This window comes from Terrapene carolina, unplaced genomic scaffold, assembly GCF_002925995.2.
Source record: "Terrapene carolina triunguis isolate 2854851 unplaced genomic scaffold, T_m_triunguis-2.0 Scaffold310, whole genome shotgun sequence".
NCBI classification, from domain to species: Eukaryota; Metazoa; Chordata; order Testudines; family Emydidae; genus Terrapene; species Terrapene triunguis.
Genome location: NW_020664661.1, coordinates 4,899,667 through 4,924,377, shown reverse-complemented (window position 1 = coordinate 4,924,377; position 24,711 = coordinate 4,899,667). Strand labels below are relative to the sequence as shown.

General features: G+C 47.6%; 1 protein-coding gene across 1 annotated transcript in view; it reads right to left on the bottom strand.

Annotated features, from left to right (window-relative positions):
- Positions 1-24,711, bottom strand: part of PITX3 (paired like homeodomain 3) — a 39,234-nt gene that overhangs the window by 8,177 nt on the left and 6,346 nt on the right. The window contains exon 2 of the mRNA XM_024218721.3: positions 10,914-11,057. Within this exon, the coding sequence (XP_024074489.2) occupies positions 10,914-11,022 (109 nt within the window). The 5' untranslated portion in view covers positions 11,023-11,057. The remainder of the gene's footprint in view (positions 1-10,913; positions 11,058-24,711) is intronic.

The following is a 24,711-nucleotide window of genomic DNA, read 5'->3' as shown; positions in this document are numbered from 1 at the left end:
ATCGTGTCAGACCTTCCTTTGCTAGACTGAAGAGATCATTAGAAGTATCTACATGGAGAACAAATATTTAATAGACTGTAATCAAGTCACCCTTTTAACTTCCTCTTTGTTAAGCTAAATAGGTTGAGCTCCTTGAGTCTGTCACTATCAGGAAGTTTTCTAATTGTTTAGTCATTCTTGAGGCTCTTCTCTGAGCCCTCTCAAATTTATCAACATTCTTCTTGAATTATGGGCACCCGAACTGGATACAGTATTCCAGCAGTGGTTGCACCAGTGCCAAATATAGACGTAAAATAACCTCTCTGCTCCTACTCCAGATTCCCCTGTTTATGCATCCCAGGATCGCATTTACCCTTTTGGCCACAATGTCACATTGGGAGCTCATGTTCAGCTAATTATCCACCATGAACCCCAAATCGTTTTCAAAGTCACTGCTTCCCAGGACAGCGGTCTACATTCTTTAGTCCAAGATGTATCCCTTTGTATTTAGCTGTAAACCCTAGTATTCCCACTCATGTCCAGTGAAGATAAATCAGTTCAAAAAACCAGAATATTTTCAAATTGTAAATCTCCTCTTTATATTCTATAGGTGCTTCATAATACAAGCCTTGAAGACAAAAACAACCCCAGCAGCCATATTCTTCCCTGCATTGAAGCCAGTGGGACTACGTGCCCTGTGAATCAGGACAGAATTTGAACACAAAATTGCCTCTGTTGAGAGACAACAGAGTGTTTTAATCGTGTGCAGGGATAATCCACCTCATGGAGTAACAGTGTGAGGAGGAAAAAGCAGCATGCATTAAAAATCTTCTAGTATGAGCAAAGATCTAGAGAGATTGCATAACCAATGAATAAGTATTGGAGAGTACTGGAACTCAGCAATCGCTAGTTAGACATATTTGATTTGGAGGGCACATTTTAAGAGGTTCGGTGCATGACACAGAGGGCACCAGAGGGGAAAGTTGATGGCAGAAGAACATGATGCAGAAAAAGAGGATCCTTGATGGACGAGGTAGTATCCTGGGTGGATCAAAAGGACAATCCATCCACCAAGAGATTAGCAGAGAGGATCATTCAGAATGGGCTACCATGGTTGCAAATCTCCAATAATGGAGAGGCCACATAAGAAGAAGATGAGCAATAAAGATAATATTCAGTTACAGGCTGGAGAATGATATTTTGGGGGTGGGTAATAAATAAATAAATAATCCTGGCTTTATCCCTTCTTTGATCTAGAGGCCTGGGGAAATGTGTTTAATTGAAAACTCAGTTTTCCACTGAAGTCCCTCCCGCCCGTTTTGTTTTTTAAATGGAAATTTTTCAACCAATCCTAACCATAACTGATCACAACACAATTGAACTGGGGGAGGAATCATAACAAAAACTAGTACTGACACTCAACTTCAGGTGGGGGGATTAAAAAATTGATGCAAGTCCAAGCACAACAAACTTGACAAAGATGTTACTTATCTATATAGAGCTATAGCGATCTGTCTAATCACACAGAAAAATAGGAAGGCAGGAAGAAATACAGTAAGATATAATGGCAAGGTAACAAAGGTTATTCAAATTCAATGGATATTCTTTAGAAAATGGAAATTCAGCCCTAGTGAAGCCAGCAGAATGGAGTATAATAACTATGGCTGGTAAAATATAAGAAAGAAATTAGGAAGGTTTAAGAATGAATTTGAAGGGTAAATAGCCAAAGATACGAACTGCTAACAAGAATTTCTTTAATTATAGCTGCAGCAGGAAACCTGTGAGAAAAATCAGTGGGTCTGTTGAATTAGTAGAGAGTAAAGTGAGCAATTAAGGAAGGTAAGGACACTGCAGAGAAATCAAATCATTTATTTGCAGGCTCTACCACTGAGGATGGTGGGGGGGAGAGAGGATAAGAGGGACTTATTAAGGAGCCCACTGGTCCAATAGATTCTCTTCTTGCATGGGAACTAAATTGGATGCTCCTCTCTACCCTTCTTCATTTAAAGAGCAAAAAGGCACATATAATGAAATGGAAAGGCAACTCATGTAAAATTGACCAAGGGAAATACCTTTTTACAAACTGCATATTTAGCCTGCGGAACTCCATGCCACAGGATATCACTGAAGTTAGTAGTGAGTCAAAAAAGGACTGGACACTTATCTGGATAAGCGGGAAAACACCTGCAGTTACATAATTAGGATATAATAAACACTTATGCATCATGTTATAAGCCAACCACTAACTGCCAGAGTTTAGGAAGTTTATGCCATAATAGTTCATTAGTGGGTTCTTTGTCCCTTCCTCTGAAGTGTCTGGTTCTGGCTCTGTTAGAGATGGATTTCGGTCTGACTTGGCAGTTCCCATATTTCCATTCTCTCTTTGCTTGTCCACTAAGAGAAGTTGTGCTTATGGTGCTATGCATATTCTTGTTGGCTGGTTATATGACAGTAGCACCTAACTAAATCAGGCCATTCTGCTAGGCCCAGTCCCTGTCCCAATCAGCTTCTGCTTTTACTAATCCCCGACCCTTTCCTGTGGTATCCCATTGCTGCACAAACAGTAGGGCCGTCTATATGCCATTGCTGTGAAAACCCGCCTCTAATTACTTTTGAGAGACACAATGGAGGAAAGTATCATTTAGGCTGCAAACAGCCTTTGTCAAGGAGCAAATCCATGGCCCAGGTTGGAGGAGCAATGTCTGGATGAGAGGGAATTAGCTGATGTGAATACAGCGTATTACTAGCGAAGTGAACTAGTACAGGAAGGAAGAGGAGTCCCATATCCAACCTGAACCTTCCAGGCAAATGTGTCTCAGTGTTAATGTGTGAACTGAGTGCTGGCAAAAGACACCGCATTGATCCCCTGGAATAGGGATGTTCTCTACTGATCAACAGCACAGGCAGTGGCAATACAGGCTTCCCTCATGCTGCCCCACCAGCCACCTCTTAAGGATGGGAGGTTAGTTCTCTCCATTGCCCATTTAACCCTTGGCCTCTCAGCTGCATTTAAGAAGAAGGGGGCATGTCAATAGGCATAGACAGCTGACCATTAGGAAGCCAAGTGAGACCCCCAAATATTCAACATAAACACCTAACCAAACATCAGCTCACGACAGCCAGACATGGTTTGGCAGTGGAGGAAGGCTCCATGCCCCATTATCAAACCTCAGGCTCAGACAGCTTCTTCAGCTAATGTTGTTTGAGACTATGAAAAATGCTGAAGATGTGTATTCAAAAGGTGGAAATATGTAGTACCTAAAAATAGACCCACAGGAAACTGCTGTACCCTTGTGACACTCTAAGCACTGCTATAATTATCTAGATGTGGGGACACTGCCCATTTCCTGAGGGCTCTTTGGAAGCAGATGAATTTCTCTGGCCCCCATTGAGTTGATGCTCTTTGACAACAACACATGCTTTTAATGTGTATGTTACAGTTGTGGTTCCAATGGAGACTATACTCTTATTCCTCTGGTCTGAACCAATGTCATAGGAGAGGGACTCAGCCCTTGTTGGCCTCTGAACAGATTAAAAAGGGAATGATGGTAGATGCCATTTCTGAGCACGAAAGTAATGGTCTGACTATCCACGAGGGGACAATATTCAGTTTAACCCTCATTCGTTTTGTTAGGTCTGAAACCCTTCAAAGAGAGAAGCACAGGTGTAAGAGCCTGCTTGTGAGAGTCAATGGCAAAACGCCACCAACTTCCAAAGGAATTGATGCTAAGGTAGTAATGACGTGCCCCAATCTGCAGCCTTTGCTCAGAATGCCTACTGAGGGCAGGAGAAGCTTGCAATGCATGGAACATAGGGGGATGGTGTAGACATACCACACTGCTCATGGGCTATATCATCCCTAGTCTCAGGAAATATCTGACTGTCACCATCTAAGCCCAAGGCATCATCACCTTTAAGCAGGGGTGCAAGATTGTCCGGGTAATTGTGTGGAACCCAAGGAGATAAGGGGAAACCTGGTCCTAATCTTACAAATCTCAGCACACGTCTGCAGAGCAGCATGCCCAGTGCCCTTGGTGCCCTGTTCACAGTGCCCCACTCCCAGAGGACAGAAGCTCTGTACTACCAGCTAATGTTGCAAGTGGCTTCTGCATGGTGGTATAGTATTACCAGGGGAGCACCATGCTTCAGGGAAAACACCTTCCTTCCCATTCTTGCTGGCCCTGGCTTCCCCTGTGTGGTGTTTGTAGGGAAGGATTTTCGGCATGGCAGAACCAAGAGAGGATCGTGCTGTGCAGTTGGAAAGGAAGTAGAGGGTGCACTAAACACACACTGATTAAACCTCACAGCTGCCCAGGACAGTGAAGCTTAAGAATTTAGTCCTATCTGGTAGCTGGGGCAACCAAGCCCCAGAGGAGGTGAAGTGACTTGCCTGAAATCACAAAGCAAATCAGGAGCAGAATCCTGAATGGAAGTCCTGAATCCCCATCCCCAGTTCCAACCAGTACCCACAGCTGATTAGCGGCAACAGAGTGTGCATCTCCAAAGGCAGCAGGGTAGTGTTTGCACTGGGGAGAAGGTGCTCATCTGGCCAAGGTTTTTCAGCTGAGGAGGAATGGAACTGGGCTCTTGCAAAGAGAGGGGCCAGCCAATTTAGAACAAGGTAGAGAAATGGTGACATCATGGGGAGGCAGCTACCAGGGATGAGGGTAAAGAGAGAGAAAGGTAACTGGAAACAACAATTTGAGTAGAAGAAAAACTAAGGCCAGGGGACAATAGGTTAGAAGAAAGGAGGGATTCAGACTGTCCAATATAAATTTGATTTTAGGACTGTTCTGTTCGTTATGCCAATGGCTGCAAACCAGAGAGAGTAAGTAATTAGCATGCTGAAAGAGCCTGCTCTGGGTATCTGCCCAGACCTCTAGCAGGGGTTGTGCACTCTGACAAACCCCAAGATGATAAATGGCTTTTGTGGCTCCGATATAAACAATTTCCCTTTACACCGAGATTCTAGACTCCTTTGAAACGGGCTCCCGAGATTTAAAGCGTGGTAATGAAAAAGGGGTTGAAAGGCTCTGCCGGGAAACTGGATAGCGAGGTTTTGGCTACAAAGGAAGTATCAAGGTGCTAATGACAATTGGTAACACCTGGCCAGCACGTCGGGGAGGCATGGAGACACACCTCGCTGGGATGCTGGAGAGGATAGGTAGGTTGAGAGCACGGGCAGAGGGGAAGCAGGAGGTTTTCATCTCACTTAACCAATATTTGCACTTCAGTTTAAGGCTCAGCCAGCTCTGCCGTCTCTATCTAGGCGCTGCTTAGCTTTGATGATTGTGTGATTTCTCCCGCCCCCCTTATTTTCTACCCAAGGCCAAACAAACGGTGCTTAATGAAGATACCTTGGGCTAACTGCGCAGGCTGTTCAATTAGGGGGGATTACTTTAGGGGCACCAGCCAGAGACAGCTGGTCCCTTGGGAGGTGGGATTAGGAGAGAAGGAACCGTCTGGGCCAGTCAAGGCCCGCAGGAATTGCTATTCTATCGCGGAGGGAGCGCGGGCTGGTGCCCATGGAAGGGAAAGCCCGGAGCCCTCGAGGGGGCAGATAGTTGGGGGCGGTGCATGTGGGGCCAGGGGCGCGGAAGGATCGGGGACCAGGGGGTGGGGAATGTCCCGGAGAGCAGAGAGTGGGATAAATGTGTTGTTTAGAGGCTGAGCTATTGCGGTGAGTTCTGCCACTTCTGTACAGCGCAGATTTGGTTCTAATGAAACATGGGGCAGAGCAAACAGCGCGCTGGCCGCTGGCTCTGCTCGTTGGCTACGTGGCACTCGCTGGAGTTGCAGTTAGGGGCACGGATCGCTTTGCACGGCGCTCTTCCACGGGTTCCCCGGTCCCCTGGCACTGGCCTGTGTAAACCGAACCGGAGCAGCGTGAACTAAACAGGAAGCTACTGACGCTCCAAAACCAGCTCTGCCCGATAAGGGATCGGTGCACTCTGACTGAAAACAACCAGATGGGTTACCTGGGAACCGTGCAGGGCTGGGGGAGGGGCTGTTCTCAAAGCTTTATTTCCAGGGTAAGGGGCAGAGCAGTTTACAGAGGCTGGATTCGTTCCGCTTCGGGTTTAGCCGGGGGGGGGGGGGGGGGGGGGAGTCCAGGAAAGTTTTAGTCCACAGGCTGCTGCTCAGAAAGCCCGTTTGTTGCAGGGAAAGCGCTGTTCAGCCGCGGCAGGAGCCGCCTGTCGGCGTTGGTGACTGAAGAGGCGAAGCGCTAGATCTGCGAGGGGCGCGTTACCTGCTGCTAGGGATGGAAGGGCCCGCCATGGCCACAGAAACCGGGCAGGGGCACTCGGGGGAGCGGAGACAGGTGGGCCAGACCCGCGCTGATCTCTGCAAGTGTCTTTTGCTGACGCCTTTATCCGATCAGCCGGAGCAGAATCTGGGCCCAGCAGGCGGAAGCGCCCCAGAGAAGATGCTTGGTTCAGTGTAAAGCTGCCTGTAACTTAGGCTGCTCCTGAGGGCGGGCCGCAGGCAGGAGAGTCTGGCAGAGTTTCCCCGGGGCTGAAGGCAGTAGGGAAAGGAAGGGCCCGGTGCAGCGGTGTGCATCCCGGTAGCGGCGGGGAGACGGGTACAGGTTTCTGCTCTATGGAGCTGCAGCTCGCTAGCTCAGAGGCTGCCGCGGAGCGCCCAGCTCTCTGGAGAGGGAGCGCTGCATCAGCTAGGGAGAGGGGGATCCGCCAGGGCATGCGGGAGGCGCTGGGCAGGGAAGGCAGCGATCAGGAGGAAGCATCCCTTCCTCAGTCACAGTTCAAAGTCCCACGAGTCTGGTCCCAGCGGCTCTACCGCTCCCCGCTCTGCCTGCAGCGGCTCTGGCCTGTTGGTGGCGCACATGTCCCAAACCGCAGGGAGTCCTACAGGCGGTGGAGGGGACAGGAGGGCGGTAGATTCCCAGGCAAGCTGGGAACCGACTCCTGCGCTCCCTCGCCTAACAAGAACCTGGCCACGTTCAGTGAAAAGCAGGCGAGGCATCTCCGGGTGCCCCGGAACACGGTGGAACTCACTGCCACAAGGTGAGGCTAAGAGCTAGGTAGATGTGGGGTTGGACCTTTACAACGGGTGAGATCGGCGACGCCGGTTCCATTAGCCAGCGAGGATGCGGGAAAGCGGGTAAGGATAAATCCTTGTGGTTCAGGGAATGACCCGCCTGGCCTGGGTTTAGGAAGACAGGTTGCTTTAATAATTAGCCGTTAGCAGAGCAGAAAGCGGTCCTGTGGGCAGAGCCCTACAACCTTCAGTCGGACTCCCCCTAATTATAGCAAGCAGATGCGTCCGGCCCTCAGCCCCTAGCTCTGCGCCTGGCAATCCGCTTCTAACCTGTCCCCGGCAGGCGCACTAGCTGAGGTGCCATCAGAGCAGGGCTGGGCCGCTGTCGGTGCGGTCCTGCGCCTCCACCAACTGTGCCCGAGGAAAGCGTGGCTGTTAACACCCCTGCCACCAATACTGACTGCGCCCCATTTTCAACGCAGCTGGTTCTCCTGCGACCGCGAGAGAATAGCGCCGGGCTGGGGGCTCTGCCTGCTGCAGCGCTCGATCCTAGCCCTGATCGCTGACCCTGCAGCCAAGTATTTCCACTGGGGGCTGCTCCCGGGCCGGGCCCTCTCCTGCTCCCCCGCACTCCCCTCTCCAATCTGCAGGGCAACCTGCAGCCCCCGGCCCTGGCTCGCCTTAGCCCCCTGCCTTCCCCAGCGGAGCCGGCAAGGGTTGGCTGGCCGGGCTCCAGCTCTGCTGTCGGGTGGCACAGCTCACCTGGCCGGTCTCAGCACAGGACGTGAGCGCTGAACCCTGAAGGATCCGAAGCCAGGTGTCTGCCCGGAGCCGGGCCGGGAATTCGCGCTGCACTGCAGCTGCCCCCCACCTGTTGTCCCTTTGCCCCGCACACATCCAGGCTGGGGATAAAGGCGAGAGACTGGCAGCGTCAGTGCGAGCGGTGGGTTTTTTCACCCGGGTTCGGCGGGCGCAGAATCGAGGCCAGACACTGAGAATTTCCGCGGCCCAGTTACTCTCCGCGCCAGATCCAGCCCTCGGCTCCCGATCAATTAGCAAAGATCTCCTTTAACATCTCCCCCCCCCCCCAGTCCCTCGAACACGAGTATTTCATCAGGAAACTGCACGGGGGGCAAAACTGACCGGATCGCGCAGTTCTCCGGGAAAGAGACCAAAGTCTACAGGTGGGACCCGAAACAAGTTAGATTTGGGCTGGGAAATGTCATTGGAAAGCAAAAAAGCGCGTGTGAAATCCCAGCCCGGGCGAAAGGGAAACGGAGAAAGGAGAGGAAGCGAAGGAATAGCGCAGAATGGAAAACACCGGTATGAACGCCCAAAAAAACCGAAACCAGCTTGAACTGGCACCTATGAAACCAGGACAATAACCAGACGCTCGGACCCGGGATTAATAATTTGAAATCGACAAACAAACCCCAACAGGGGGGCGTGGAACAGGATTTAAACATAAACTGCGCGTGACGAACAATAAAAGCTCACTGCAAAAAATGAAAATCGGACAGCAGCGCAGAGAGGGGGCCCCGCGGGGGACGAAATGAAGCGAGTGTAGGCAGAGGCTGTTTTGTTTGGGTGTCTGGGGCGAGTTTGTGTGTCCAGAGCTGAGCTGGTTGTGTCTGCAATACGGGGGTATCTCTGGATCAGGCGGTGCAGGGATATGTGGGCAGTGGATGGGGGGGTGTTTGCCGGTGCAGTGTGTGTAGTTGGGGGCTGTGAGGGGCAGCAGGCAGGTGGAGCTGTTAGCTGAGTGTGGTGGATGTGGGCGCACTGGATGACACTGCCTGGCGCGCACACGCGTTCTGTATGGGGCACTTTAGTTTGCCTGTTGGGCGGTGCCCAGCGCGTGTGACTTTGTCCGAGGTTGCCCGCGACTGTGTCGGTGGCCGTTTCACGCAGTGGACACGGGTGCGCTGTGAGCGCGGGTGACAGCGCGTTCCACTGCCCTGCGTGGGTGCGGGAGTGACAGCGTGAGGGGGGAGGGGGCTGTGCGTTCCACTGCCCAGCGGGGGCTGCTCTGTCGGGTGCTGGGCTGCCTTTTGGGGCAGCACCTATCGCGGTCCGCCTGGGAAGGAGAGCGCTGTAGGGGTGCGGAACTTGCAGCAGAGATTGTAACCTGGGCCTAGATCAAGTGGAAGCTGAACCTGGCAGCCGTTGCTAGTAGGAGGAGAGGGGACGTCTCCCGGCTGCTTATTGCTGCTAAAGCCTCTGTAGCAAGGGTCCCCGGTACACTACAGGGTTACCTGAAGGAGGGGCTCTCCAGAGTGCTGCAGGGCTCGCTGCTCCAGCCCTATGGCCTGGCTGTGCCTGGTACCCAGATGTGCCTGCATTCCTAGTTGCTCCGGAACCGGCCCTGGGCGGTGCAAGCCTTTTCCGGGTTCTGCTCTCTTGTGGGGGGGAGATTCTCAGTCAGTGGGAACCTGGCCCTTGGCTTCCAAGGTAGTTGGATGGGGCCTTAAGTGCACAAAGAGCATTAAACCAAAAGTGGTCTGGGAGGTTTGAATGTAACTCCTTGGAGGAGCCTTTCCGCTGGGAGATTCTCCCTGGGTCTTCAATGCCCTTTTCCCCACTTCCAGCTTTGATCCAACTCATTAATGGGGCTAAAACTGCAGCAGAGGAAGCAGCCAGCTGCGATGCCTCTGAAGGAAGCCATTCTCAGCCAGAGGGCCCCAGCACTGAGGGGAAGTCACACTACTTAGGGACAGGTGGACCTTCCCTCTGTCTATGGCTTAAACTGGGAAAGGGTGTGTCTCTTCCCCCAGTTCCCAAAAGGGGGACCACCTACCCACAACACATGGTGGTGCCAGACCTTTTAAACAGACTTTGCATTTCTGTGGCCTTTCGTCTGCGGTCTAGCACCAGGGCACCCAGCAAGTCTGTGGCACAACCCAGGTCTCCCGACTTCCCTGCTCTAGCCACTGGACTGTACTCCCTCCAAGGGCCCAATGCTGCTCTCACTGAAGTCAACTGCTAAACTCCTGGTGATGTGATTGGATCGGAAGGGAACAGGACGTACTTTGGATCGGATGTGTTTTATACTTTCTGTAGGTCGATGTGGGTCTATGGGAATGGCCGACTGAGATCTGGAGTGATGCTCTAATTAGAAAGCAAGGAAGTGCAGTGCCTCTCTGTGTGCTGCTAGGAATAGGATAATAAACTGTCCCATTCATAAGCTGGTTTCCTTCTATCCCTTCCATCTCCCAAGCAGCTGCTTGATCTGCTCTCATCTCTCCTTCCCAGGACACAGGTGTGGGATCAGGACAGATCTGAAGCTGTCAGGCTCCTGACTAACCCTGTCATCAAAATCAGCATCCCCGAAACACGCCCACTGAGATGTTTGTAGCCTTTAGCCTGCTTTAATTCCTAGCAGAAATCGAACCCTCCAGCTTGTCTGCAACCTACACAGTCAGCTCTAGGAAACCATCATCTATCTGCAGGCTCACAAAGAAGACACCATGGCCCCTTGTTGTGTTAGTTGCCGAGTTTCTGGAGGAGGTAGAAGAGGGTGGAGCCTTTCAAGGAAGAGCCCAAGATCCAAATGTCAAGTGCTGGGGGTGTTTTTTATTGGGCCAACTTTTAGATTGCAATGATTTTGGGTAGGGACTGTCACTTACTCTGTTTATACAGCACCGAACACAATGAGGCCCGGACCTAGTAAAGGCATCTGCCCGGCACCCATTTAACCAGACAAGTGTCCCAGGAGCCTAAATCTCTAGCATCACGTTGAACTGATCCCTGGGGCAGTGACACAGCCAGTCTTCTTGCCAGAGAAACTCCTGGCACTATCACCAAGGAGCATGCAAAACAGAGACATGTCCATTCAGTGGAAGTGCTATGTGGGAGAGCTCTGCCACCCCTTCTGGCCAGGCAGCAATGTCAGGGAGGGGGAAGGGAAGGGTCTCAGGGGAAGAGCCTGCACTTACCACTATGGTCCTGCCCCTTGCAGCTATGTTCGTGTTGAGGTGTCCCAGAATCCGAGAGGGACAGAGCAGGGCTGCGAGCTTCTGAGTCCGTCAGCAGGTTGAAATCCATCTGGCAGGAGTCGGTGGTGGGGGAGGAGGAGAGATCTGCAGAAACAGGCACAGAGTGAGTGGGGAGGTAGAGCTCACATCATGCCCCCTCCCTACCCCTTCTGAGAAGGGACCAGCCAATTCAGGGCAGAGGAAGTTCTGCTAGGAAAAGTAAAGGAAACCTGCAGGAGCAGGACCCCAGCCCAGTCTGGGTTTCCTGGCTGGGAAGTGGGCAGACTGGCCGCAGCCCTCACTAAACTCCACACTTAGCTGCCCTATAAATCAAAGATTATCTAATAGCACTTCTATTTGCAGCCTTCAGAGAAAGAGCCTCCAATTTATAGGTGACATTCAGACTGAAATAGCAACATTGGGAGCAGGCTGCGTAATGGAGATCTGAGGAAGTGGCCCTGTGGCCGGCCAAGTGCAGTTAGCACCTTCCCAAAACATCCAGCTCTCCCTCCTGTCCTCTTTCCTATCGTCCCCTGGTCTCCCTCGCCTTCTCCTTTGCTTCTTAACAAGCTGCTCCAGTCTAAATAATGTTACAGACACACACAAAAACAGGACTAGGGAGTCCCATGGAATCACTTCTAGGCATAACGCGAACACAGATACACAGGCATATATGCACAGACACACAGTAACAGAAGGACACAAACAAGAGGGCAGATGCACGTGCACAAGTGCTGACACAGAGCTAGAATGTTACAAGTGAATGCCGTTCTTTTCGGTGACAGGCCAGACCCATCCAGATCCCTGTAAACCCTGCATTAGTATAAGAGTAAACACCCTTGGGTGACTGAGGACAAAGCAAGCTTGGTTCAGATGGCCCCTTACTTTTAACCTAAAAAGGTCTTAGCTTTTCCTTATGGCCCCCAGGTTCTTCTCTAATGGTGATTCTATGTGCCCATATGCTTCCCCTTCTAACCTACGGTATCAGAGTTTGAGCACTAGTAATGATCAGTGGCTCTGCAGGAAAGCATAGCACCCCCACCCCCGCCTTTTGTATTACTCAACCCCAGTGTCTTCCTGCCACACTCTTACGAAGGGACCAAAGCCTGCCAGATTGCTCTATGCTAAGGAAAAGCTAAGGTGGGGAAAGTGCTTTCATCCTAATTTGGGGTATCTGAAGGTTACCAGGGGTCAGCTTCACATTCCTTCCAGACTAGTAAGAGTTAAAGGCCCTACCATGTGTGGCTAGAAAGGGAAGTTTCTCTAGATTTGCACTAAGGTCTCAAATTTGACCTGTGACCTTGCTGTCAGGCAGCACTTAAGATTCTTATCCAACTGCGCATGTGCAATATTTTCTGTGCTCTTACTTCATTAAGCGTGAACAGAACACGCTGATTTCTAACGTGACCTTTACCTGTGCTAACTACTCCCATTCTATAGCCAGGGAGCCCCACTAAAATTGAATAGCAGCTGACCTGAGGCAATACACTGGGATCCAGAGTAGGATTTCAAAGCTTCCAAAGTGTAGGGCTGTTCAGACCTGGAGTTTTGGATTTAGACATTGCAGATATAGGATCAGTTGTGACGGGGGGGAGGGATAGCTCAGTGGTTTGAGCATTGGCCTGCTAAACCCAGGGTTGTGAGTTCAATCCTTGAAGGGGCCATTTGGGGATTTAGTGCGGGATTGGTCCTGCTTTGAGCAGGGGGTTGGACTAGATGACCTCCTGAGGTCCCTTCCAACCCTGATATTCTATGATTTGCATCCTGGTTTGGAAACATCTCCTACGTTCCCAAAATTCAGTGGCTTAGGAATTGGGATTTCTAATCCAGGGCATTTGCATGGGATTCTCTAACATGTATATCATAAGCAGGGATAATAATTATTTACTCTACCTCATAGGGTTGTGGATGATAATTACATGGGGTGAGGTTTTCAAAAACACTCAGCATTTGCCTAGTTCTGCCCTGACTAAAGTCAAGAGAAGAACTCCCATTGAGTTTAACAGGGAGAGAGGTCAGTGCTGAGTGCCTTTAGTGCATGTTAAGTGCTTTGAGAACCACCAGGAGTGGAAGAGCAGGGTCTTATTAATTCTGATGACTATTATCCAATAGCTCCTATGACAGATTTCGGTTTAAACCCATAGGCGATTTATCCTCACTCCTCCTACGTACTCATTTAGTCAGCCCCTCGGTTCAAAGAGCCCCCAGAGTTCCAACACACGTGTCTTGACACTGATCTGAGTCAACCTCCCCTTTTTTCCCTGCTCACTTTGTAAGGTCTGTGTCTTCCCGAATGGACACAGTTGCCCTAGTGCCCATTTTCCAGTCATTTGTCTTGCTGCAGGCTTCTGATCCCCTGTCCAGGGAGGGCGTGGCAGGAGCCCCTCATTTGTTCTGAGGCAGGTTCCAGTTTCCACCGCATTGCAAGCCCGGCCTTTGATGTCTGCAGACTGCATAAGCTCCGCTGCTTTTCACCATGTGTATGTACACGAAGTGATGTGACAGGGGCTGTGTTTTCTTTAATACCTTTGCATGGAGTTGGAGGGAGTCCATCTGCTGCTGATATTGCCAAGGTTTTTAGCATTACTCCTGGAATTATGCAGAAACGCGCAGTGAATTAATTCCTTGGATTAAGGCTTGATTAAGATGTGTGTCACTTTGCTGTCTCAGAATTTATTAAGAGCCCTTCCTGAGGAGGCGGCAGATGGAATTTCTGCCCAATGTTTGTAGATGATAATTTCCCCTCTTCTACAGCCATTTGCATATGATTGCATCTGTCAAGCACAATTTCCTCTCTTCTAGGGCTTGACTCTGCACTGGACCAGATTTAAGGAGGAATTGAGACTCCTGCCTGTCAGCAGCTAAAGGACATTTTCATCCTATGTGGGGTCCTATTTGCATAGGGGCCTCATTCTCTCCTGTCTTGCATCTTGTGGCATCATTTACATCTGTGCCAACTGGGATGGAAACACTAGCAGACCAGAACAGGAGCATTTTACAGCCACTTTGCCCGGCTGTAAGTGACGCCTAGGTGTAAAACAGAGAATCCAATCCCCATGGTTCAAAAAACACATTAATTTTTAAACTGCTTCAGGCTGACAGTATAAACAAGGTTAAACCAGCAGTGTGGACACAGCATAATCTGTTTAAACCATGTTAAAAATGCTTTTAACTAGATAGGGAACTAAACTAGAACCTGTTTTTAAAAGTCGTTTCAACACAGTTTGATTCCATCTATTACTGAATCAGGTTAGAAACAATTTAGCTAGAACTGTCTTTAAAGATAGTGGTTAGATTTCTTTGAAGCTTAGTGGAGTTTAAGAGATGGGTGAATTTTCCCACTCTCATGTAGGGAAGACAGTGAAAGGTCTCAGTCTTTCAGACCACTGAAACTCCACCACAGGGCAGACTGCAGGTAAGCAAACACCTGGGAGTATCTGCCCACCCCATCATGCTGCGGAAAGGATCTGTGATGGTGCAAGTGGCACAACATAAGCATTTACATTGATACAGCTTCCCCAAGATCATCTCAGGCAACTGGTAGAGGGGAGACATAGCCACTATTTCAAGACCATAGACTTACATAAATATCTGAGCAACGCTACACAGCATTGCTGGATTTTTACCTTGTGATTTATCTGTCCTTGGGGAAAGATTTTACCATTGAAGTCAGCTTTTGCTCAGTTACCACATGGTCACATTTGAAATATCTCTGTATCGTAAAGGCAATGTCAATTTTAAAGCATGAATTCTCAACCTTGGGAGTCATGACCACTCTAACATGCCCCTATTGCTAAATGAGAGGGGGTCCAGCATAGCAAAGTTCAAGAACCACAGCTTTAAGGGTAGCTACTGTAGTAGTAATATGAAAGCCAGGCTCGCTCAGAGTGACTGGTGCTGTAGTCCTTACAGAGCAGAGAGCAAATATATGTTTCCTTGCAGTGTTTTCATTGGATAAGCTTCAGTCCCTTCCCCAAGGTATTATGCAGAGTTCGTGCACGCTGTTTGTTTGTTTGACTCTAGTACTGGGGCAAGGTGATGGCGTGACAGTCCTGGAGACAAAAGTTCTCAAGCAGCCTAAGACTGGTACAACATGGACAATGGCAGGTGTTCTTCACGCACTGTTCCAGTATTGCCACCCCACAAGCATTCATAATGGGGCCTGACTCATAAGACTGGTTTAAAAAAAGTTGGGGGTTTGTGTGTTGCCTGTGCTTTTGGAGCCTTTAGGGTACACTCTTCTTATAGTTACGAGCATCTCTCCACGACAAAAAGCTTACTTCTTCAAAAGGAAAGCTAAATTTCTCATGTTGTTACATGACTCCAGGAGCTGGGCCTTTAAGAAAAATAGTATCACAAGCCTCACAGTATAATCACAAGAGCAGGCAACACCTTCACCACTGTGCCTCTGCCAGGCTGTGGAAGGAAGTGAGAAGAGAATGATCAGTCTGTGTCACTATCAAGAGATGGGTCAGTACCAGAACAATTTTTACAATGGGGGTGCTGAAGGTGGAAACCATGTTTTTGGGTTGTTATTACTTTTTCAACCCAGGAGCTGCAGCAGCATCCCTAGTTCCAGCACCTACGGATGGGTCAAGACACCCTACCCATTATAGCAGTAGTAGGATAAATAAGAATAGAAAGTATAACAGACACCCTAGATCTTCAAATGCTCTAACAGACACAGCCAGTTACATATAGCCAAGTGAGCCATAGGGCTCAGAGACGCAGATTCCTAAATATATACACAAGAGGCTTTTTCCTTCAAATTGCTACCCATCCACACTCCAGGTTTTCCTCTCCCAGAGGCCTTTTGGCAGCACGTGCTCCTGTTCTTTCAAATACTAGAGAAATGCCTCCATTGCAAAGGCCTTCAGACTCTTCCCCTTCCTTTCCCAGTGTGCTTTACGAGGCAGTGGAAGGGCAGGCCTTCCTTCTCCCACTCTGGGAGAGGAGTATATTTGTTGTGTACCATGTGCTGTCTAGTTTCCTGGCAAGCATTATTCTTTTCAGCCTTCATATTTTACCCCCTTTTCTAGTTTTGAGGAAAAAACTATCCTAGCCTGGGTGGGAAAGAGGAGCATTCATTCTTCTCTAAGGGCTCCCCTCCCTAGCAAACAAATAGAGACCAAGCCCTATTTGTTTAAAAAATATGGCTTCTCTTTCCTAATTCTAGTGATACTCGGTCACACCATGGCAAATGCACCATGACTTCTTGACTGAAATCTAGCAGCTGACATGGAAGCCAATGGTGGTTTATGTAGCGTAGACAGCTGTCCACTGAGAACTGCTCGAGACTGCCAAACTCATGGCACGTAGGTCCCTTAACTATAGGGTGATCAGATGTCCTGTTTTTAAATGGACAGTCCTGTTTTTTGGGACTTTTTCTTATATAGGCGCCTATTACCCCCCACCCCCTGTCCCGTTTTTTCCACAGTTGCTATCTAGTAGCCCTACTTAACTACCATCAGATAGCAAAAACCTTTTCACATGACAACGCTGGGCAGACTTGGACTAGTAACTTAAAGATACAAGGTTGTCTATCTGGTTGCTTGGTGCTATGAGGTAGGTGCTGTGGCTCACCCCCAAAGTGGCGATATTTCAGTACTGGCTCGATACGCTGTCTCAATAACCTCTTAGGATCCACCTTCAGGCTGAAAAACAGTCTCTAAATGTCATAATATAAACTGGCAGAGGAGAAGAGCCCACCTCTAGTTATCATCTGAGATTAAGGTGCAATTGAATTATTACACTGGATCTCCTAAGGAAAGACCCTCTCTTCCTCTGCTCCATCAAGCCAAGATATCAGGAGGCTGGAAAGGGCTCTTCTCCTGATGGAATTTAGTTGATTAATTTCCCTCTCTCTCCTACAAGTCCCTATTCCCCTTGCACTCCTGTTCACCCCCTCCTGCGGACAAGTTTATTTTTAGCCACGATAAACATTCTGAGGTTTATTTAATTGCAGTTTCATGAGGACAATGTGTTTCTCTTCACTTTAGTCCCCGAGAGAGGCCGGCCTATGGTAGAACAGCTCCGCCTTCCTGTTCCGGCTCGTCACAGGGGAATAGGCAGAGGGTGTGAAGGGGAACTGAGGTTCCTGCCTGTCCAATCCAGGAGGAGCACTCAGGGATCCAGATTCAGGGAGTTCAGAGGCTTGGGGGTAGGCCAGCCAGGCATGTGGTGCTCAGCGGGCCTGGATTTAAAGTGCCATTGCACCCCAGGCCCAGAAACACATGTGAGCAGGAGAATCCAGCACAAAAACTCATTCAAAGGTGTTTCAGCTGCAGTGTCTTTATAGTGATGCTCCAGCTAAAAAAAGAAGGGCAGGGACAGAGGGGTCACGGCCTCCTTGCTGGGCCTTAGCTCCCAATTTTGTCAGGACTGCAGGAATAAGACTAAGGGCAGAACAGAATCTTCTGCTGCAAAACCGCTCAGTGTAACTCCCCTACGTTTTTGGTCTTAATGGAATGGCAACAGGAACTGAGGCAGCCCATTAATCACTAGAAGATAAACAGCAGCAGCAAACCAGTTACTCAGAGTACAAATCCATTACAGGACAGGAGAGTAATCTGCCGTCCTCTACAGCCTTGCGGCTGTGTGTAGTGCTGGACTGGCTGAGCAGCGTGTGCAGGCACACTCAGGATGAAATGGTTCCCCATCCCTCAGCTCAGGCTGAGTCAGTTTATAATAAACCCTTTTTCTTGGTTTGGCTCTTGCACTCCCAACTGCCGGTGGGCTCTAACCCCAAACTCGGGCACGCTGGGAGATGACACATCTGCTGGCCTTGGGACACTTTTCCCCCTGGCAAAGCCCTCGGGCCCCTGGATGTTTGTTGCCTTAGGTTTGGTGGTTGGTTTTTTTTTAACTGCCTGTTTATATGGCTGGACAAGTGTCTCCCTCGCACGTGCAGATATTTCTGTAACACTGGTTTGTCACTGTGAGCGTTGCTGGGAAAGTGCCACATTAACCCCTGGCAAAGGGAACTCCCAGCCTTCAGGAGACAGAAGGACAAGCTGACTTTCCAGCCACGTTCGACTCACGGATGTCGCCCTAGCCTCCAGTGGAAGCTCTCTGATCACTTGGCCTGGGATCCAGGAGTGCTGTCACTGAGTTGGTGAGTCGCTCAACTCTTCTGGGCCTCCATTTCCTGTCTCTAAAATGGTGCTAATCATCCTGACCTAACAGGGGCGCTGCATTTTTGTGCTTCCAGGTCCTCAGATAAGAAGTAGCAGGGAAATGCACGTAATTATCAGACATTGCCTAATGCATTGTTGAATAGAGAGTGCCGGTGCTGTAGGCAGCTCAAAGGATGGGCTATGCTTTTACTTCTTGCCCCAGTAATGTGCATGCCACTGGGGAGGAGGGTGATCATTTAACCCTTGGTCCAGGACAAGAGTTTTAATAAATCACTGGTGACATGTTGTGGTGGACTGTAATGATTACAGTGGAAATGTCCCAAGGATTGACAGCTTCATGTCAGTGTGTCCAGGGCAAAGAATTAGGATGGAATTAAATGTCCTCTATGCTTATTTGATGGTCTGTATTGTGTGCCCCAAGGGAAGAACTGTGACTTAGAGTCCCATACATAATAAACATCCACCCCAAAAGGGATGGAATGGTGTTTTATATGCTTCCCCTGAAACCGTGATGTATCTGGTGTCCCGAGGGACATTCACAGCTCCATTGAAGTGAAATTGTATTGGGTCTAAAATAATCTCTTAATCGAGAGGACAGAGTAGAATATAACTGGAATACAGCATGTTCCTTAGTTGGGATATCCCAAAGCAGTTTGCAAAGTAATATGATGATAATAGGAATCTTTATACTCTTTAATTCTGCTGTTAAAAGGTATCAAGGGAAGGTATCAAGAAGGTTGACCAACTGGTCAACCAAAGCAGGAAATGTAGGTTTTATTCCTTACACATGTAAAGTAGTTACTAAGCAGCAACTCCCTGCTTCTTTCCACACCTAATGTTATATTTTGCTGTAGACTTTTAAGAATCTGCAAAGCCCACTATAGGTCTTGCTATGCCGGACAACTTTCCTGTGTGGTACGTGCATACTTAGGCCAGATCTATGCTACAAACTTTTGCCAGCATAGCTTGTTGCAGGGGTATAAAGAGGTGTGACCCCAGACCAACAAAGTGGTGCTTGCAAAAACTCTTAGTATGGATATGTTTATACCAGCAAAATGCGCTGGTGCGGGGCAGGCATAAGCTATACTGGAAAAAGCGTATTTTCACTGGTATAAGCTATGTCCACACTAGGAGCACTTTGCCGATATAGTATCTTGGTATCGCTATACTGCCAAAACACTCCTAACGTAGATATGGCATAAGGCAATAGGTGCTACAGAAGAGTTTTCAAGAAAAAATAATCACACTCATTTTGTTGGGGGTGGGGTTGAAGCTCATTTACCTAGAAATTCTGTCTGAAGAAAAACTTGAGACTTAAACAAATGACCTGGTAAAATGGAGAGAGATTCAGTGTTTGTCTAATCTGTACATACCTATAGTACTGATCTCTATTCACTGATGCCTCATCTGATCCTGCAGCCCTCACTCATAGGCATATTCCTATTGATTTCAAAGATGTTACTCACATGTACAGCCTTGGGACCAGGCCTATATCTACATGGTAGAAACTGCAATGCTGAAGCTAAAAATGTACAATGAACTCTGACACCCTGTCGAGGTGGAGGCAGCAGTCAGAAATGAAGATTGCACACAGAACCATGCAGAGAAATGAGAGCCAAACACCACCTGTTCAAGCCCTTTCTCTGACAACCTAAGATCAACATCCTATACTCAACTGAATGAAACACACAAGAACTGTCTCTTCCACTCATGGAATGAAGATTTAGGGCCAGATACTGGCTTTGAAGATTTAGGCCTGGACTAAACAGGTTTGGGGTTTTTTTAGGACTAATACTATTTTGGTGTGTTTTTTTTTTTTTAATCCTGAAATAATCAAACCAGGCCAGTTCTTAGAATGGATGCAGTTACACTGCTATAAAGGTGCTTAAATCAGTATAGCTTATGCCTGTAAACTGAGTTTCTCAACCAACTGATAGTGGTACCAAAACTGTAGTCAAGCCCTTAGTATAGAATCCGTCCAGCCATGCAACTTCAGCTGATGTCACTAAGCTTTGTATGCAGATGGAAGGCAGTATATGACTCAGACATTGCTGAAGACATAAAGGGGCCTTACAATTAGTAAACCAGCTTAAGGCAGCCCCTAATCAAGAGAAATGAGAATGATGCACAGCACCAAAGGTAAGAAACAATGAGCCACTTAATTTGGATGTAATGCACTCTACCTATCCCTAGCTTCGGTGGAGTGACTGCCGCAGAGCTGATCTATTTTACAATCTGCCAGCATTTTGAGAGAAAGAGACAGAGAGGGGATTGTAACTTACATAAACATTTATTTTGTGATGAACATCAACAAAGACCAACACAGCCCAGTGGAATTTCGGTTTGGGGCTGAGCTGACATTTTTTTTCAAAATCAGTGTGGAGTGGAGTGGGCAGCAGTGTCTTGAAGTGAGAATATTGAAAATGCCAGTGGAGTTTGATACCCTTATGTGCCCGCCTCCCCAAAGACAGGCTGCATTGGTTATTGCAAGATTGCACAAGAGGGTGGTTTGCTTTGAAGGAGGTGTATGGTCTTAAAGTGCAAACCCACAGCACTGGAGGCGTTTAGTGTCAACTGCGTCTGGCAACAAGATTTCCTGAGGTTTTTTTTCCCCAAGCTATTCATACTTTAAAAAAAAGGCAATAAATCCATTACGCAGCACAGATCACCTGACAATAAAACAAGCCGATGATCTCAGAGCACAATATACAGAAGAAAAGGGGACACTCCAGCTGACAGTCCCTAGATTGGTATGACTCAGGAGAGTGCATCTCTGTGATCTATGCTAGAACTTGCTTCCCCAACTCCTCAGTCTGACAAAGCTGGAGTTTATGGACCTTGCAACATGCCCTGAAGGTCAATTTGTTTATGCAGTCATTGTTTGAGGGGGGCAGTGCGTGTGTGTGTGTGGGGGGGGCTTACTGTTTGTAGTGGGAGGAGCTTCCTTGTTAGCTGATCCTGTAATTCCTCCATGAACAGCCCTCCCGCTTGGCAAATCAGTGCACAGAAGGTTTGCAGGATTGGGTCCATGGGCTAGCTGATATTTTGCATTGTAAATGTGCCAAAAGATAATTGATCCGTGTTTATAAATAGCGGGGAAGAGAGGGGATAATTAAAATCTATCAATAACTAGTAAGCACCTATCACAACAAAAATATATCAATATAGGGCCCAATCCCAGGTTCTGAACTCCCTGTGCAGCACACCCTCAAATGTCCTTGATTACAGTCCCAAAGCTAACTACATTCCACATACAAATGCAGTGTTCCTCTTGCTTACTGTTGCAAATTAATAATCAAGATGGTGAGATTCTAGAATAATTTTTTTGTTCTTCATTTTGAGTCTCTGTCACATCCAAGGCTGAAATGTGGGAAGCAATGTAAGGTGTGGAATTTTGGGTGCGTAAGAAAAACAGGAACAGGTCCATAATTAATTTGCATACAATTATTGTCCCTAGGAAAATCTTTTCAAAACAGCTAAATAACCAAAACTTCCCATTTGCTAGTTTATGTCCACATTAGTTAAACAATTCAATGATTCCTCCTACTTCTGGAATTAAAATGGTTGCACTGAGAAATATCTTGGCCTCATCAAAATCAAAACGTGTAATTGCTTACCATCTAATGTAACACACAACTTAGTGGCACTGAGTACAGATTCCTAAGGATTTGTACCCTGCATTCACTGGTAGGGGTGCATAATCCCCAGTTTGTTCTAGTGTTAACAGACATCTGAGCCAATACACTGAGCGTCCTGAATAGGAGGCAGAGGCTTTTTTTTTTTTTTTTTTTTTAATACCGTCATTTAAACCCACCAACAAAAAATTAATCCACAGAACCCTTTTAAACTTGACATGAAAGTGTATATACGACCCTTTATCTTACACCTAAAATTTCCTTTGACCTTAACGTGGATTCTGTACACAGATCAGGAGTATTATATGACCCTGTGAATCACACTTAAACTGAAGGTGTTGATTCAAATTTGGTCCAACATTTAGGTTTTGTAAAATGGACATTTTGCTATTAACTTCAGTTGCACCAGAATCGAAGCCAACCTTATACAAAACCTCAGACCCCCACAGAAACGAGCCAGGAATTTATTTTAACAGCAAATTAAACAAATGCAAATGTCCCTGTAGTATCTGCAGACCAAACGTAGCGGCATTGAAAACCCCAAAACGAAACTAATGGAACAAAGGGGAAATTAATTTCATGTGATTTTCCTTGTCCGAACTCAGAAACAAACAGAAAAAAATGGCTAAAAATAAATAAAGCATTTTAAAAGTGTTCTAATCTGTGGTCTTTTTAGTAAAAATGGGTAAATAAATGTGTTTAAAATAAGATTTTTAAATTGACAAGTTCTTTAAATTCACAAAACCAGGTGGCTGAATCTCCATTCTCCCCTATGACCATATATTCTATACAAGGATCACTTCTGTCATTTAGCACCACCATATATTTAAGGATCACTAAAAAAGACTTGTTACAAAATATGTTGTGTCCCTCCCTGATGCAGCGGGGATAGATAAAGATGGCGTGCAGACATCAGGGGTACCTTTCATTAGAAATGTGATTTTAAAAAATGTAAGTTAAAAGTAATTTCCGGTCCTATGCTGGCTCATTTGATTTAACAATCACACTTTCCTATTTTCAAATTTCAGTCCCCTCTCGCTGGGTGATAGGCCCAACCAGTGAGAGGAAGCAGACTGACTGTGGCCCCGATCTAGCAAGCAGCACTGGGTAGGCAGATCCCTGCACTCGTGGGAAGCCCCATTGACCTGAGTGGCAGCAAATGGATGCAGGGGACTGCCTGTATGGAACAGTTTGGAGGCTCAGGGCCTATGTGGGGAAATGATGAAAACAGACCATACAAAGCGCTACTGAATGCACAGAACAAACAAACTAAAACAGAGATGTTTCTCCAATCTTTCAGTTATTGGAATCTTAAGCATCGGAACATTATTTCAGACAAATGGCATTTTTTAAAATCGGTGTCCCTTTAATTCAGTATGTCTCAAATAGCCACTGATTTTAGGGGGCAGTCTGAGACATCGAGGGCCCAATAGTCTTAACTGGCAAGGCCCCGCAATTCCAGTCGAGGGCAATGGGAGCTGTGGAGTGCTTGGCATCATGGCAAAATCCGGCCCAAACTGTGACATTGGGCACTAGAAATTAACAGCTGTGGATACATCTACACTGCAAAAACAAAAAACGCATCAGCGAGTCTCAGAGCCTGGGTAAAGGGATTTGGGTGCGCTACCGGGCTAAAAACAGCAGTGTAGACATTTCCACTGGGGCTGGAGCCCAGGCTCCAAGACCCAGCCTCATCGCCAGGTGATAGAGCCCAGGCTCTGGCCTGAATCAATTGACCTGGGCTCTGAGATTCACTGCTGCAGGGGGGCAGTTTACAGTGTAGATGTACCCTTACTGTCTCTGCCTGCTCCTCCAGCTGTAAAATGGGGATAACACCACTTGCTTGCTTCACAGACAGTCTGTGAAATGTAATTGCTTGCAGAGCATTCAGAGATGGTGGACAGTGCACCAGAGTGGGTCTCAGGAGACATGGGTTCTACTTCCAGTTCCACCACTGGCCTGCTGGGTGACCTTGAGCAAGACACTTCACTGTTCTGTGCTTCAGTTTCCCCATCTGCAGAAGGGGGATAATGATACCCACCTCCCTTGTAAAGTGCTTTGAGAGCTACTGATGAAGTGCTACAAAATACTAGGAAGTGTTATTAAAGGGAAGGCACCAAAGAGCAAATTAAAAGTGTATGGGCCCAATCCTGTTCCCACTGAAACTAATGGCAAAGCTACCCCTGGGTTCATAAGTGCAGGATTGGGCATTTTTGTGCAAATATGTAGGGAAATAAACTGAATGAAAGTCCTGACTGACCCAGTTGTGAGAGAGGGGGGAAGACTTCCCATAATAATTAATATCTCATCTAAACACTTTTCACCAGTGGAGCTCAAAGCACTTTACAAAGGTGGTCAGTACCTTTATCCTCATTTTACAAATGGTGATCCCCATACAAGCTTTTTAAATCTATCAGTAACAGGATCATTTCTCAGTAGCTCTCTAATGCTAAAGAGCTGATCTATTTCCCTACAGAAAGGCAATGTTTAAATATTTAATTACTGTACATACTGCAAAATGACAGCTCTGTATATGAAGATATAACAGGAATTCTCTGCTCTGGCTAAATCATATCATCCTCTTGCTGGAGGCTTTCCCTTAGGTTAGACTGAGATGTTGATTTCAGACAACTCTGCCAGAGAAGAGCCATGTTGCCCCATACACACCCCCAGCCTTTCTCTTGGCCCTCAGACTATTGATCCTTCAGTAACAGACATGGGGCTCCCTTAAATACATCAAGGAGTCCAGCAGCTAATAACCAGCTTCATTCAATTCCCAGTCACATTATTATCCAATCTGCCAGAGGCATTAATATTCAGAGGTGAAATGGGAGGGAGGGCAAGGGTGCTGGGGAGGGGGAGCACAAATAGGAAAAGGGGAAATCAAACGGCAGCCTGGTGTCATCAGAATCCTCTTTTCTAGTCTACTAGAAAATCAACTAATTTCAGCAATGTGTTGACAGGAGTGTCTTTCTGAATAGCCTTGGC